The 15295-nt window shown below is 35.9% G+C and overlaps 1 protein-coding gene and 1 long non-coding RNA gene across 3 annotated transcripts in view; one reads left to right on the top strand and one right to left on the bottom strand.

The window, feature by feature from the left end:
- Positions 1–10: 10 nt before the first annotated feature.
- LOC309623617 lies at positions 11–4012 on the top strand. The gene is made up of 3 exons (XR_014241429.1): positions 11–147; positions 1221–1266; positions 3964–4012. It is a non-coding gene; the product is annotated as an uncharacterized lncRNA (long non-coding RNA).
- The window catches only part of RSBN1 (round spermatid basic protein 1), a 42601-nt gene continuing 29316 nt past the window's right edge, over positions 2011–15295 (bottom strand). For both annotated transcript variants that reach the window (XM_082379832.1, XM_082379833.1), the window contains 4 exons: positions 15096–15238; positions 8648–8815; positions 7276–7384; positions 2011–6634 (listed from right to left, as the gene is read on the bottom strand). In XM_082379832.1, the coding sequence (XP_082235958.1) occupies positions 6161–6634; positions 7276–7384; positions 8648–8815; positions 15096–15238 (894 nt within the window). In that variant the 3' untranslated portion in view covers positions 2011–6160. The remainder of the gene's footprint in view (positions 6635–7275; positions 7385–8647; positions 8816–15095; positions 15239–15295) is intronic.

Here is a 15295-nt window from a genome sequence, read left to right as displayed (position 1 = left end):
CCGGGGCCTTCCCGCCGAGCCTCCGCCAGGCTTCGGGACGGAGGGGCTGGGGGGCTACACGGAGATCAAGGCCAGGAGCAGCTCCCCCAGCTCACCTTTCAGGTCACTTTCTCACAAATGACTTTCCCAGCCCTTCATCTAAAGGAGGTCGGTCCAGATATTCCAATAGTTCCCCGTTCATTTCTTTGCAACGCTTATCTTTCCTTGTGTTTTCTGTTTCTTTGTGCTTCATTATATCCTATCGGTCTTCCTCAATGGGCTGGGGGCTCCATGAGGTCAGAGACTAGGGCCTGGCGGGAGCCTGGCACACAGGTTCTCAACCTTTGCTGAATGAACGAATGTTTTCATGAATTTATGCTGTCCTGGGACGAAAGTCCTGGCAGGCTGCGGCTTATTAATTCCTTTCCTCTCCCGTCCCTCAGCAGCTCTGGGACTTAAGCTTTCTGGGTGCTCAAGGGTAAAGGAAGAAGAGGGCCAAGGCTTGGGGGGCAGTTCCAGGACTGCCAACGGTCATTTGGCAGTTCCCAAATTAGGGTAGGGGAAGGTAGCGGCGGGAAGAATTGTTTCTAGGTTAAAAAATCAAGCAGGCTGATAGAGGTCAGGAGAAAGGAACGGTTGCGACCTCAAATGAATATTTAAAGATACATTAAGAAGGTTTTAAGCCTCTTTCCTCCTCTATACTTTTTTGGCCATTAACGGAACACTGACCCCCTAACGGCCATTCTCACCTCACTTGAAGTATTGTCCTTGCTTGCCCAGCATTGTAGCATTTGAGTCAGTTAAAGCTAATGAGATAACGATTAGACCACTGCAGAAAGCCTAAGTGCAGTTCTAAATGTTTTACATCATTATTTTTGATTATCAAATCGACATAAGGTGGAAGTTATTATCCCCGTTTTACCGATGAGGAAAATCGACTAAGATAAAAGTAACTCCCATAGAACTAATGTAAAATTATTTCACCCAGGCTTGATTTTTATATTCCACACATTGGCAGTAGTTTCCTTTCTGCTTTTGCTTCTTGACAGCTTTTCCCATCCTTAGAGCTGAACATGACAATTCTGTTTGGTTTCAAGACAAATGGCTGACTTTGAAAAACACACACACACACACACACACACAAACAACACTGGAAAAATGAAAAAGTCATTTTTTGTATATCTAAATATTTGCTTTAAGACGTAAATAACACTAATTAAACATTTTACTTCATTGCTTAGCACACAAAGAGGCTTTGGGGGGAGTTCCTAGAAGAACTGAAATCAGGTAAGGCTCTCACTGAGCAAAGCATGGGCTTTGAACCCAGAACTGCATTCAAATCCCTGCTCCCACTAACAAACTATGTGATTTCGGGTAATTTATTTAACCTAACAAACCTGTTTTCTCACCTGTATTATGGAGATTGTATTGTTACCTTTCTACTCAAGGCTGTGAGGATTAAATGAGCTACCCTCATAAAAAGTGCCTGGCCCTCAACAGTTACTCAAAAAACATTCGTTCCCTCCCTCTTCCTTTCCTAATCATAAACAAGAGCTATCAGTGCTTAGGACAGGTACCTCAATTAAAGAGAAGTTCACACAAATAAAAACTGATGAGGAAAAAATCCAGTGAGTTATGTCACTTAATACATCAATGACATCTGAAACTTCTATAAACCCCCTTCATTAACTAATACTGCATGCATGTACTTTCAAAAATATCGACATCCCCAGAACAAAAATTTAAGATTATTCTCATAGGGATAAATCAACTTATGCAGCAAGAGGCGTTAACTGCCACAAATACCAAGCATAGTTTTTCTTCTTCCCCCAAACTAACTGCCTCTCAATATGGATGAAATTTTCCCCCAGTATCTATGAACTTTCTTTAGGAAAGTCAAGATTTTCTAATTTTGTAATCTCTAATAGTACAAAATAATAGGGGACAGAGAAGGGAGGGACAAATACTTTAAAAACAGGTTCCAGGTAGCCAGAATTCACATGTGCTATTCATTTCGTCATGAAACATCAGTAAAGGACAAATCAGACTTTGTTTATTAAAAAAATACTTTACAGGAAAAAAAAATCTATGCATTCCATTGTCCTATTTTACAAAGAAATAGCTTAACAATTTAACACACTTAGACAGCTACAAAAAAGCACTGTGTTAAAAGGATTATTATTCACACAAATTTAGATTTAAGACTATTCATTAAAAACCTTTTTAAAACACTCATTAATGTCAATAAACAAACTAAGGCCACAAAACGCAAATAGTCCGCCAGGCAAATTATACATTTCATCTATATGCAAAGACCTCTTAGATAAATTAAAGCCACAGGAAAAAAAGTCTTAGCTGCCAATCAAAATGGAGTTTAGTCACAGAAAACACTATTACATGAAAATTTACAACATGTGATAGTAGTACATAAGTATTTCTTTAGAGAGAATTGAAAAGTGCTATATTAAGAGACAGTGGTCTCAACTACATGCACAAGTGAATCCTAAAAGATGTATGAAGAAAATGGAAGGCCATAATATTTACGGATACTTGCTTTTAAAGCAACAAACTTTCAGGATGAGGATAGGTCCCTTATGTGCTAAAGAAAAACATCTGTCTTGTACATTTCCTCTACTTACTGCATGACCAATAAATACAGCTACAACCTGTTTTTTAAAAAATAATACTTAGCAGAAATATGAACCTCTGGCATGTACTAGTGAAAGGTTTTTTTTAAAAACTTGTAGCAATGATAAAACAGATTTATCAGAAAGACACAAACTCAATTATTCTAAAGATATAAATGCAAATAAAATTTTAATGGCAAATATAGATGAAAATAAATGATCTAATAATGAATAATAATAATCAAGAATACATGCACTAAGGGGTTTTTTGAATTTTGGTATCTTGTTCCTAAATTAGCTTTCATTCTAGACAATATTTATAGAGGGAAAGGCAATAAGCAAAAGTTTCTCCAGTCATTAAGCATGAACTTTATGCCTATTAAGACTGATGCAAGACATCTTTTCCTAAGGTTTAGTAAATAATTTTATATAAGCCCCTTTTTCCCCCTACAAGAGCTTTTAATATGTCTACTGTTATTCCAACTATCTCTAAGGGGAAAGGGCACCTTTCAAAAGTCTTTAAATTCAAAATAATAAAGTACCAGTGAAACAAATTCTAAGTACTAAATTAGCAAATTAAAAGTACAATTAAGCCTAGGAATTCATTTTTAAAGAGTTAAAAACTTTGGAAGGGAAAGAAATATGTCGTTTTTATTATTATTGCTTTATGAATTTGGGATACTTCTTTGAATCATAATCCTACTCCTAGTGTATCTTGGTAATTATAGAATGACTTCTGGGGCAGGGGGAAGACTTTTCTCCTGATTAGTGAATACCATAAAATCATTCTAGTTACTAAGTTTACTCATTTACTGGGTCCTTTCCATAAGCACATTTAAAAAATATCCCTCTGCTCCACAAAATACTAAAACTTATAGCCACATTCTGCAAGTAATCTCAAAGAGCTGGCACAACAGGTAACATACCAAAAAAGGAAGATCAGCTTACATTGCAGTTACAACTTCACTGCCATCACTACTTTACAAGTCAGAAGACGCCAGATTGTTCCATGCCTCACTCCACCAAACCAAATAATTTAATGATTTTAGAAAAGTTGCTATCGTTTGTATCACTAAACTAGGATACAGCTTTAAAGAAGTAAGAAACTCAAAACTTGCGCTTTTATATTCATCAGTCTTTAAAGCATGCTATTAAAATCTAATACTCACATAAGACATTCAGTTCCCAGATACATTACTAGCTAAATGTTTCTCTCTCGGTTCTACTGCAATTCTAACATACAATGAATTTATTAGTACATGATTTTAAACATTTTTATACTCTTTTAATATGTTATATTGGAGTTGAGGGTAGAATGTTTTATAAAAAGAAAATGGGGATTTGCTTTTGATTGTAGGTCTTTGCAGATCCGCTGGTTCCTGAGTGATTATACACAGTGATGGCTGTCAGGAGACAGTCTCCTTGTTTATTAGCAATGACCAGCTTAGATGACAGATGGCATCTGCTGCTGGATGGCAAGTGGGAGATGGGGAAATCGGATCTTGGAAGACAAGAAAAAAAATTAAAAGTTTTTGCTTTAACAACCTTGTTCTTCATGATTATTTTAAAAAGCAAATGTTGCCTGAGAAGAATTTTCCTTTGCACAGCCTGGTAAAGCTCTATGAAATTCTTCCGGACAGAAAAACAAAAATAAGAAATAACCCAAACCCACATACTTTGTGATTAACCCCTTCCCCCTAAAATAACAAAATAACAAAAAACACCCTCAAAGGCAGGTCCCTTAAAAACTAGCCTTGATAAACCAGAATTTACCCTAAAATTTATACCCAAGATTTTAAAACACCCCTGCAATAATCACATTACTGTTCATACCATTCTAATTACCTTATTTACAAAGATAACTAAAACCAACATCACTTCCAATTCATAAATGGTTTACATCGAAATGTTTCTCTATTTGTCTTCATCCTTTTTAACAGAGAATACATACATATACATATATATAAGGAATAATACAGATTCTAACTAATCACTGCAGTATTTGCTGATGGTTACTTTTCTATCGGTTTACACAGTGACCTCTATACTTTGCTAATATGCATTTAACTACACAACAATATTGCACAAAGTAATATTTATATAAGATTTAACCTATTTCAGAATATTTTAGAGAAAATTCATATTTGATATTTCAAAAGATGCAGCTAAGTTTTCATGGTGACAGACATAATAAAGCAGCATCTTTTTTTGCCTATGTTAATGTAAATATTCCAAATCTCAACCTCCAGGAAAAAAAAATCTCCAAATTGCACTATAACCAGGTAGATACAAGAATCTGGTCTTAGGTGTGGGGAGTACTCTTCCTTTAATAAACAAAAGGTTTATTGTATTATTAACTAAGAGAAAGTGAAATGTGTATCCCATTAACATTCTAAAATAATAGAAAGTTAAGACTACACTAGCTATATGAACTGTGCCTGTTCGAAAAAAAATGGTTAAATACTCAGGCACTAATAAGGATTAGGCTACCTGAAACTCTAGGATGAAGTCTAGTGCCATATTCTTTATTAGACAGTAGCAACACAGAGTAATAATAAATAAACCCAGGTATTCACCAGTTGAAACTGTGAACTGAAGTATCTCAACAGATCTTTATGATGAAGAGGTTGATGCCAAGTGACAAATATAGTTTTTCCTAAGTTTCATGCACAAAATATGGCAGCCTCATCTGAAAGACAGGTATCATTCTCTAAGTCTGATACTCGTGATCAGTTTAGGAAGCAAAAGTATCCACACAGAATGTGAGGATGCTAGGAAGCAGAACAACAGAGTATCGTGTCAACATCATCTATTTTACCCAAAATATCTTCCACAGTTACCATGTATTCTAGAAGAGATTAATGAACCATGGAGAATGAATGACCAAGGACTATTCATCTTTAGATATTTTTAATTGAAATATCCACTGGGCTTTAAATAACAGATACAAAAAAAAGACAGTTTGGATCAGAAAGTGCTGTGCTTTCTCTTTAGTTAAGAAATCAGAGAGCCACTGAATTCCTTAGAAACTATCTGTTCTTTATGGTTGGAACTAAATAACTGACTTGCCCATGTACAAGATGCAGGAATTCTTGCCTGCGACCTATGCCATTTTTACTGTAGAAATTGAATCTGTGCCATAAAAGCACAAGTACTAAACCATAAATCTGATCTTCTATCATAAAAACAGCAAATATGGCAAGAGACAAGGCAAGATAAAATCAAAGGAAGTGAATTATTTACCAAATAAGAATCTGTTATTCCAGAGAATTCTCATTTTGATTTGAAGAAGAGATTGAATTGTTACCTCACACCTTAAAACAGAAAGTAGCAGCAGACCCACTATTACATACTGTACTAACGGGATAAGATACAACTCTTAACTTTGCATAATCTGTGTAAAAAAGATATGCTTGACATTTGTGGAATGTCATTTCTCTTTATAGAATTATAGGCAAGATTTCTCCAATAAAACTTAACTTAAGCCAGTTATAAAACTATAACTTCACATCAAAATTTAAAAAAGTTAAAAAATGTGTTTGAGTATGTACACATCACACAGGAGTGCTTGAATGTTCCTGTAGATCGTGTTGCTGGTCAGAGTCCAGTCTACTTTCCACCTTTAAAACTGGAATAGGCTGAGTCATCTGATCTTGCTGTAGATTAAGTTCAGATGAAGGTGGGAAGGACGATGAAGCAGTTGTCAAAAGCTGCATCTCTGTGCATGTTTCCTCAGATTCAGTTTTTATTCTCACACACTGGGAGTCAACTTCTAATTCTCTCTTTCCAGTTAAATCACAGTCCACGTTAGAACTGCTTTCTGTGTTTTGAGAGGCTTCCACAACAGGGTGGTACTGTTTCAGCCTTATATGCCAGGCTAAGCTGCACACTGCTGACACTGTTTTGAACTGATGAATGACATTTCTAGGGATGAAGTAGATATCATTGTCGCACAGCTGAATTCTAGCATAACGAATGCCTTCCCGTCTCATTTGGTTTAGTTTCGCTTCATCCACCCACTGCACACACTGAAGAGAGGAAAAACGTTGCATGAGATTTTAAAGTAAAATATGTAAAGATGTAGTCAAATAAAATATTATAATTAGCACAGGAAAACAGTAGGATCTAATTAAAGCTAAACAACACTGTATGATATACAACTTTCTAAAATTTCCTACAATTCTTGAGACACATTTTTCCTCGTATTTTACTACATTTCTAGTAACAAAGTACAGGTTAAAATTAGGATGGCCTAGGGAATCATTTAAATAAGAATTTCAAAATGCAACTAAATATCAATATTCTTTGACCCACATAAGGGCAACATTTGTCTGCTCCTTCAGTGTCTTTCAACCTTTTGCAGGTGAGGACACGCAGGGCAATGGGGTTAACAGCTGAGACTGCTCATGGCCAGAACTGAGTTATCCTGGGCCCTCTGACCATCCCAGGCCCACCTGGCATCCCAAAGACTGAAGGATCTTAAGCATTCTACTTGGGAAGCTCCGTTTTAATGATTTTCAACACCCTCCACAAACAGCCTTTAATAGTAATAAAATTAAATTCACTATCCCATGTATCCAACTATAAGATAAAATGCAAAATTAAATAGGTACGGATACTTATTTCCAAAATCTCATTCAAAGAGTAATAAAAAAGCAAAAGTTATTACCTGGGAAACTGGAGGTTCATGAAGGTCCAACTGAAGTCTCTGTACAACATCAGTAAAATCCTCAGCATGAAAACAAATCACATCTTTGGTTATGCGAGGTTGGTCACTCCTAAAATTAACAAAATTAAGCTTTAGAAACAAGCATCTCATAATGGAAAATGATGACAAATTTCAATCTTCCCGTTCCTGGAACTGCTATACTAGCAAAGAAATAGACACATAACTCCTAAGGACGAAGCATACATTTGTTTCTTTAGTCAATTTAAAAAAAAGTAAAACACCAATAAAGCATTTTTTTTCAAAATTAAAATTAGTTGTTATAAAACTAAAACATCAATGACTAAAAACAGTTTTATTCTAAACTAGATGCATTTGAATCCTCTAACCACTTTGCCCCACCATCTCCATGTCACCCTATAATGTCATTATCAGGATGGAAAGAAATGGACAGAATACATCTCAGCCACACAATTGTCACACCTTCCAGCTTTCAAAGTAGAGAGGGGAAAAAAGCTAAATGATCTTCAACTTGAAATACTTAACCTGTGATTGAACTATAATTCAGTCAAACTCTAACGTCCGATCAAACTCTACAGCAATATTGAAGGCCCTGAAGGCACAAAAACAAAAAACAAAGTAAAATACAGTTTTTAAATATGTTCTGAGCCTTGTTTAAACTGGGCCCCAACTGAGTGTAAAAGGGTGCAACCTCTATGAAAAACAGTATAGCAGTTCCTCCCAAAATTAAAAAACAAATTACCATATGATCTAGCAATTCCACTTCTGGGTATATATCCAAAAGAATGAAAGCATGGACATGAAGAGATATTTGTTCATAGCAGCCAAAAGGTGGAAGCAACCCAAGTGTCCACTGACAGATAAATGGACAAACAAAATGTGGCATATACATATAATGGAATACCATTCAGCCTTAAAAAGTAAGGAAATTATGACACATGGTACAATATGCATGAACCTTGAGGATATCATACTAACTGAAATAAGTCAATCACAAAAAAACAACAACTGTTTGATTCCACTTATATGAGGTATTTAAAGTAGTCAAATTCATAGAAACAGAAAGTAGAATGATGTTTACCAGGAACTGGGGGAGAGGAGAAAAGGGAGTTATTGATTAATGGGTACAGAGTTACAGTTTTGCAAGATGAGAAAGTTCTAGAGATCTGTTTCACAACAACATGAATATACTTAACATTACTGAACTGTACACTTAAAAATGGTTAAGATTTTAATTTTAGTTTATGTGCATTTTACCATAATTTTTAAAAAACTGTCCCCAACCTTTCAAATTGAGTCCACATTTTCTTAAGACAACAGTAACCAATCTTGCAGTTGAGTTCCATTAACTTACCATTCACCAAACTGTACAGCTTTCAAAACCCCAACAGCAGCCGTACTCTGCCAGTCAAACCCCTGACCTACATGATCAGCATGAGCTCTTGTCCTATCTTCAAAGAGGACTTCACGGGGTTCACTGGTCCGAGGTAGGTACTGGAGATTTTTAATTTCATTCATTGATCTGTAGTTGATTTGGTTTTGAAGCAAAGAGGGGAAAAAAAGTATTAACAGCAGTAAGGCAAAAAGTCTACTAAAACACCAAATTTTAAATAAGATGAGGGCTGAAAAGGGTTCAATGATTTCGATCATCAGCATTTAACACGCTATAGTGTAATGCTGAATGTGATTACCTTCTTCTCTCAGTATGTCACAATAATATAGAAGCTGCATCTTTGATTTGGCACAATTGTAGTGTTTGAATATATAAAATTTAGTTGTCTAGCAACAGAAAATACAGCTCAGAGTTCAAGGCTGTATGTCTCTTTACCCTGAGTCATTTTTAAGTCTCTAAGCATTCTACTAGACTTAATTCAATATGGCAACCTGAGCAACTACACGATCTCCTTCCACGTTAAAAGAGAAGTAAAAGGCTTCAAACTAATGTGGTAGGGGTGGGGGAGAATAGTGGGAGAATGGATGGGAGTATAGGTGAAACAGAACTGGCTATGAATTGATAACTGTTGATACTGAATACATGGGAGTTTATTATATTATCTTCTGCTTTTTTATGTGCTCAAATATAATATGAATATGAAGCAACAAAGGAAATGAATTAGTGAATGAACAAGAGCAACACATTTCTGGAAGATGAAAAATGATTAAAAGTGTCTTGGATTAATGAAACTGAGCAGAGAAAGCCACAGGTCTAGACTATACAAGAAAGGAATGGCAGCAAAAGAGGCTAGTATGATGATAATGGACAGAAAGGAAGTCAAATGGACAGAAGGAAGGTTGAGAAGGGAGCAAATAAAGTGAAATCTGCACATAAACCTGTCGCATGCCACCCTAGTGGTAGAAATTTGGACAGTCTGGCATTTACCCTCATGCAGAAGACTGTGGGTGACCCACCAGCATCCATCTGTCATCTTAATTTCTCTGAAAGAACTCTGATTTTTATTAGGTATCTGCTCCTACCCTATATGGAACCTCATTCACAAGCTCCAGAGGTAGATCCTGATGAGTTCTGGCAAATTATGCTAAGCTCATGCCCCTTGCCAGTGAATGATTTAGGAATGAGCATGAACTGATCGATTCTGGCTAGCAATATGAGAGGAAATCTGCTAAGAATTCTGCGAAGATTGCTGGCTCCTAAAAAAGAAGTAAAGGACAATCTCTTCTTTTAGATATAACCAGATCCAGATGTGATACCTAGAACTGCTATAGCCATCCAGCAACCATAATGGAAGCCATTGTAAATACAAAGCCTAGGCAAAGAGAATGACAGAAGAGAGAAAAGGAAAAGATCTGTTTCCTTGATGACAGCACTCAGTCATTTGACTACATGGTTCAGAGTCAACCCCTCTGAACTTCTTGAAATACAGGATAACATTTTATTTTATGAACCAGTCTGAATCAATTTTGTTGCTTATAACCAAAAGCATCCTGATAAACTTTCAGCCAAAAAAATCCTGCATGTTCTTCTCTAAACACATTGAACTTACCATATGAATAGAACTAACGTAATCCTCTGGTATTTGGACATATCCTTTAATGCCCACTTCTATGCCTGTTAACTCTGAAGTGAAACCTATCTATTGACAAGCCTCACTGAAATATAAATAGAATGCCCAGTAAGCCCAATGCTGTGTTCCTAAATTCGAACGGGTCAACCAAGAATCACCAGATATGTGAAAACAGCCTACAGCAGCCTGACAAAGACCAAAATATACAATGCTGAAATGTAAGGATTTTGTCAGAAGACAAAAGTCAAGTAAGTGTCCCAAAATTGAAAGCAAAAAGATTAATAAGAAATACGAGGATAATCAAACTGAGGGATCTATTATTCAGCCAACAGTAGTTTCAGAAAGAAATAATAGTGAAAATGAAGAGATTACTGAAGCAACTAAGCAAGAAAAATTCCCAGAAATGAAAGGAGACATGAATCTTTCAGTTTAAGGTACCCACCAAACAATAAAAAGGATTAAAAAATAAGAATTAAAAGCCCAAAGACGTATCATTATGAAATTAAGCTTCCAGAGAGGAAAAGAAAATAGGTTACTTACAAAAGAACAATAATTACACTGGCATTAAGACTTCTCATAAACAATATTAGATACCAGAAGACACTGGGGCAATGCTAAAAAAAATCCTAAGAGAAAATACAACCTCTGGACTACAGCTAAACTATCAATCATATTTAATGACAGAAAAAGATATTTTCAGACATATGATGACTCAATACCTTCCTTTTCATAGACTATAACTTGAGTATGTGGTCAAGCAAGGAAAAGAAATAAACCCAGAAAGAAGACAACCACAGGTTAAGGCAGAAGAAACATCAAATGGTAGATAACTGTGAAATAAGCTTTTCACACTGAAGTAAGAAAACACAGAGCTCCAAAAGATTTCCAGGTAAAAAGTGATGTGTTACAGCAGACAGTATGATTGAAATTCTGCATTCTTGAGGGTATGATAAAAGCAAAGAATGCAATGTAACTACCAACATTCTCCCCCAAAAAGAGGCTATATAAAAAAGCAACAGCCAAAAAAAAAAAAAAAGCAATAGCCAAAGTCATAGAGGAGGTCAGTGTGATTCTAGAAAAAAGTAATGTATCTTAAGCAATAAACAGAATAGAAAATAATTAGGGATATGGTCAAGAGAAGTGTATGGTATCACCTCAAAAAAAGGCAATCAGAAACTACAGCAAGGACTTCCCTGGTGGCACAGTGGTTAAGAATCCGCCTGCCAACGCAGGGGACATGGGTTTGAGCCCTGGTCCGGGAAGAACCCACATGCCGCGGAGCAACTAAGCCCGTGCGCCACAACTACTGAGTCTGCACCCTAGAGCCCGCGAGCCACAGTTACTGAAGCCCATGTCCCTAGAGCTCATGCTCTGCAACAAGAGAAACCACTGCAATGAGAAGCCCGCGCACTGCAACGAAGAGTAGCCCCCGCTTGCTGCAAACTAGAGAAAGCCCGCGTGCAGCAACGAAGACCCAATGTAGCCAAAAATAAATAAATAAATTTATATTAAAAACAAAGAAGGAAACTACAAGAAAAACAGAATTAAAAAAAAAAAAAATCAGCATGATCCAAGTATGAACCAAGCTAAAAAGTGGCATGATTTTCAGTATCTAGGTGAAATACAGAAAAGAAAGATCCTTTTGTATATTATTCCTTTGAGTGATAACAAACCATTGGAACCTTAGAATATGAATATTAGCCTACTAGATGGATCTGCAGTAAACATACCTACCCATAACATTTTAAATGCCATTTATTGGCTTTCAAATATTAGAATACATCTATTGACAAAGCACATAAAGCCTAATTATGGTTTTAAAGCAGAATATGAATTAGCAGGGCATTCTCATTAACACAAAAAGATGACATTACTTTTTAAGTTCTGATGTATTCACTCTAATTCAAAGTGCTTTTGAATGCCCCTCTTAAGAATATTTAATCCCAAGAGAAATAAAATTTGATAGCACCTCAGATTAGTTGAGAAATAATAAATTATTAAACAAACGATGTTGCTACAACCGCCTAATTACTTGGAAAGAATATTAAACTAAATTTCTCCCTCTATACTGAAATCAATACCAGGTAGATAAAATATGTAAATACTGAAATCACAGATGTACTAGGAGGAAATGTAGGTGAGTATTTTATAACACTAAATGAGAAAAGGCCTTTCTAAGTTTGCCACTAAAAAAGAAACCTCAGAGGAAAAGACAGATCTGACAACATATAAATAAAACTCTCTGTGAGTAAAGAAAAAAGAAACTGAAAAAAATTATGAGTAAAGAAAAAACATAAGCTAAAATTAAAAAATGAGAAAAACCTGTAACATAGGAAAAAAAAGTTAATAGTTACAATACATAGGGATTTTTACAAACGAAAAACATCCCAACAGAAATATGAGTAAAGAAAATTAAGAGGGAATCACAAAAGAAGAAATACAAACGCCTCAAAGAAAAACAAATTAGAATAACACATTTTTGTCCAATCAGATCAACAAAGTTAAAGAGAATGTTAGTGGAGGGTATGGGGGAAAGGGTACTATTTTACTACATGGGTGGGAATATAAACTGGTACATTTCTGGAAGTCAATTAGAAATGTATATATACTTTGAGCCTTTAGTAATTTCCACTAAGAAAATAAACAGGCACATGCGCAAAGATATTATCTACCTACCTACCTATCAACCAACCACCCAGCCGGCCACAATCAATGATGTGCCATACATGTTTAACAATTGGCTTTGGGGGGGAGATGGCTCATTTGTAGCTGATATGCTGATTTCTGTGGTATAAATACTCACAACATGGCCAATTTCAAGCTACTAATGTGACCTCACTCAATGTGGAATTGCGAGGCTAATAATGCCCTGTGAGCTGGTACAAACTGGCTCCAGCACACCACTGTCATGTCTGTCTAAACACCATTTATATTGAAAAAAATGGAAACAATTTACACTAATAAAGAATTGGTTAGGGCTTCCCTGGTGGCTCAGTGGTTAAGAATCCGCCTGCCAACGCAGGGGACACAGGTTTGAGTCCTGGTCCAGGAAGATCCTACATGCCACAGAGCAACTAAGCCCTGCGCCACAACTACTGAGCCTGCGCTCTAGAGCCCGTGCACCACAACTACTGAAGCCTGCATGCCTAGAGCCCATGCTCCGCAACGAGAAGCCACCACAATGAGAAGCCCGCGCACCGCAAAGAAGAGTAGCCCCCGCTCGCTGCAACTAGAGAAAGCCCACGTGCAGCAATGAAGACCCAAAACAGCCAAAAATAAATAAATTAAATAAATTTATTAAAAAAAGAAAAAAGAATTGGTTAAATAAATCTTGATACAACCATACAGTCAAAACTACATAGTCATTTAAAAATGATGATATGGCTGCATCTTAATATAACACGTAAACCTAAGGGGGGAAAAAAAAACAAGTTTTAAAGTAAACATCATGTAAAGAATGAGTTAATCTGTGTAAAAAGAAAATTTATGAGTATATATGGACCAAAATTTGAAAGGTTAATGTGCCTAAATGGGTAGGATTATAGATATTTTTTGCCTTTTTACTTTTTTCTATTATCTTTTTTTTTTTTTTTAAGTTTATAATAATCAGGAAACAAACAATGGTCATTTCCTTTTGGGAAGGATTATAGAATAAAAAATGTATACAATACTTAAGAATTTAGAATATCAAGATTCATCATCATGATGTACAAAAACTGCTATGGTCTAGCAATGTACAGAAGTTTTGGTTTACTGCCATGTTCTACCATGCCACCACCTTGCATTCATAAATAGTTTTTACAAAGTATTTTCATGATTATCTCAAGTACCTAAGGTTATTCCATACTTAGCTCTAGTATTATTCTCCCATGAGCTTTAAGGTAAGGTCTAGCCTAGTCCATTAAAACTCACTTTTGGGTACTTATTTTGAGTTGCTATTTTTTGAGTTGCTAATTTTCAGTCCCATTAAATGAGATTTTTTCATAGTCCTAGAATAAGTTAATCTACATTTGTTTTAAACAAAATAAATTTTGTCTGAAACAATGTTAGGCCAATATGAATTGCTGTAGGAGAATACATCATTGGTTTCATTCAGTAAATACTGATCACTTGCTATGTTAATGAAGACAGAGAAGAATTAGACTGTCCTCAGAAAGGTTAAAATTTATAGTAAAAACCAAAAACATGTAAACAGATCATTAATGAACAGAATGATGTGTGAGCACAGAGAAGAGAATGACTAAATCTAAGGGAACAAAGAAAAGCTTCACAAAGGAAGTGACATACAAGTTAAGTTTTGAAAATTCATTAAGAGTTTGCCAGGTAGAGAGGAAGATGGAGGAAGGGATGCCATTCCAAGTAAAAAGAGCAGTGCAAAAGCACAGAGTTGTGAAAGACCATGGTTTGGAAACTGAATTCAGTATGACTGGAGCAGACTAAAAGCAGATACACCTAGAAGAGATACTGTTAGGGCCAGATTAGAAAAGATCCTTGTAAACCACACAAAGGAGTTTAGACCTTTATCTTGCAGGCAGTTAGGACCCAGGTTTTAAGAAAAGAAGTGAAAATGAAATTTGTTTTTTGGAAGGATGCCTCACTCTGGAAACTGTGTAATGAGTTCACTGGACTAAGGAACTGACAGCTGGAAGATTTACTTAAGATAGCTCTTCAAATAATTTAGAAAAATGGTTTTGAAACTGTGCTCAAGTCTCAATCATCTCTATAAGCAACCAAATAAAAAAAAGTGCTTCTGCTTATTTGAGAAAAATAAATGTTTACCGTCGTCTTTTGAAGGGTGACTTTGGCATATCTGCTGTAGGGATCATCTGCTCTCCTGGCCTTACCCACATGATAGGCCCATCATCACTCTGGGACCTACACTGGAGTCGAAGGCTAGAAAGTGTACCCCATGGCAAAGTCATCTGGAAGTCAGAAGAATAAGTCACGTTAAAAAAATTTTTTAGACTATTTACAAGTTA

The sequence above is a fragment of the Balaenoptera borealis genome (genome assembly GCF_965194805.1).
Source record: "Balaenoptera borealis genome assembly, chromosome: 1".
Lineage (NCBI taxonomy): Eukaryota > Metazoa > Chordata > Mammalia > Artiodactyla > Balaenopteridae > Balaenoptera > Balaenoptera borealis.
This window is presented reverse-complemented; position numbering and strand designations above follow the sequence as displayed.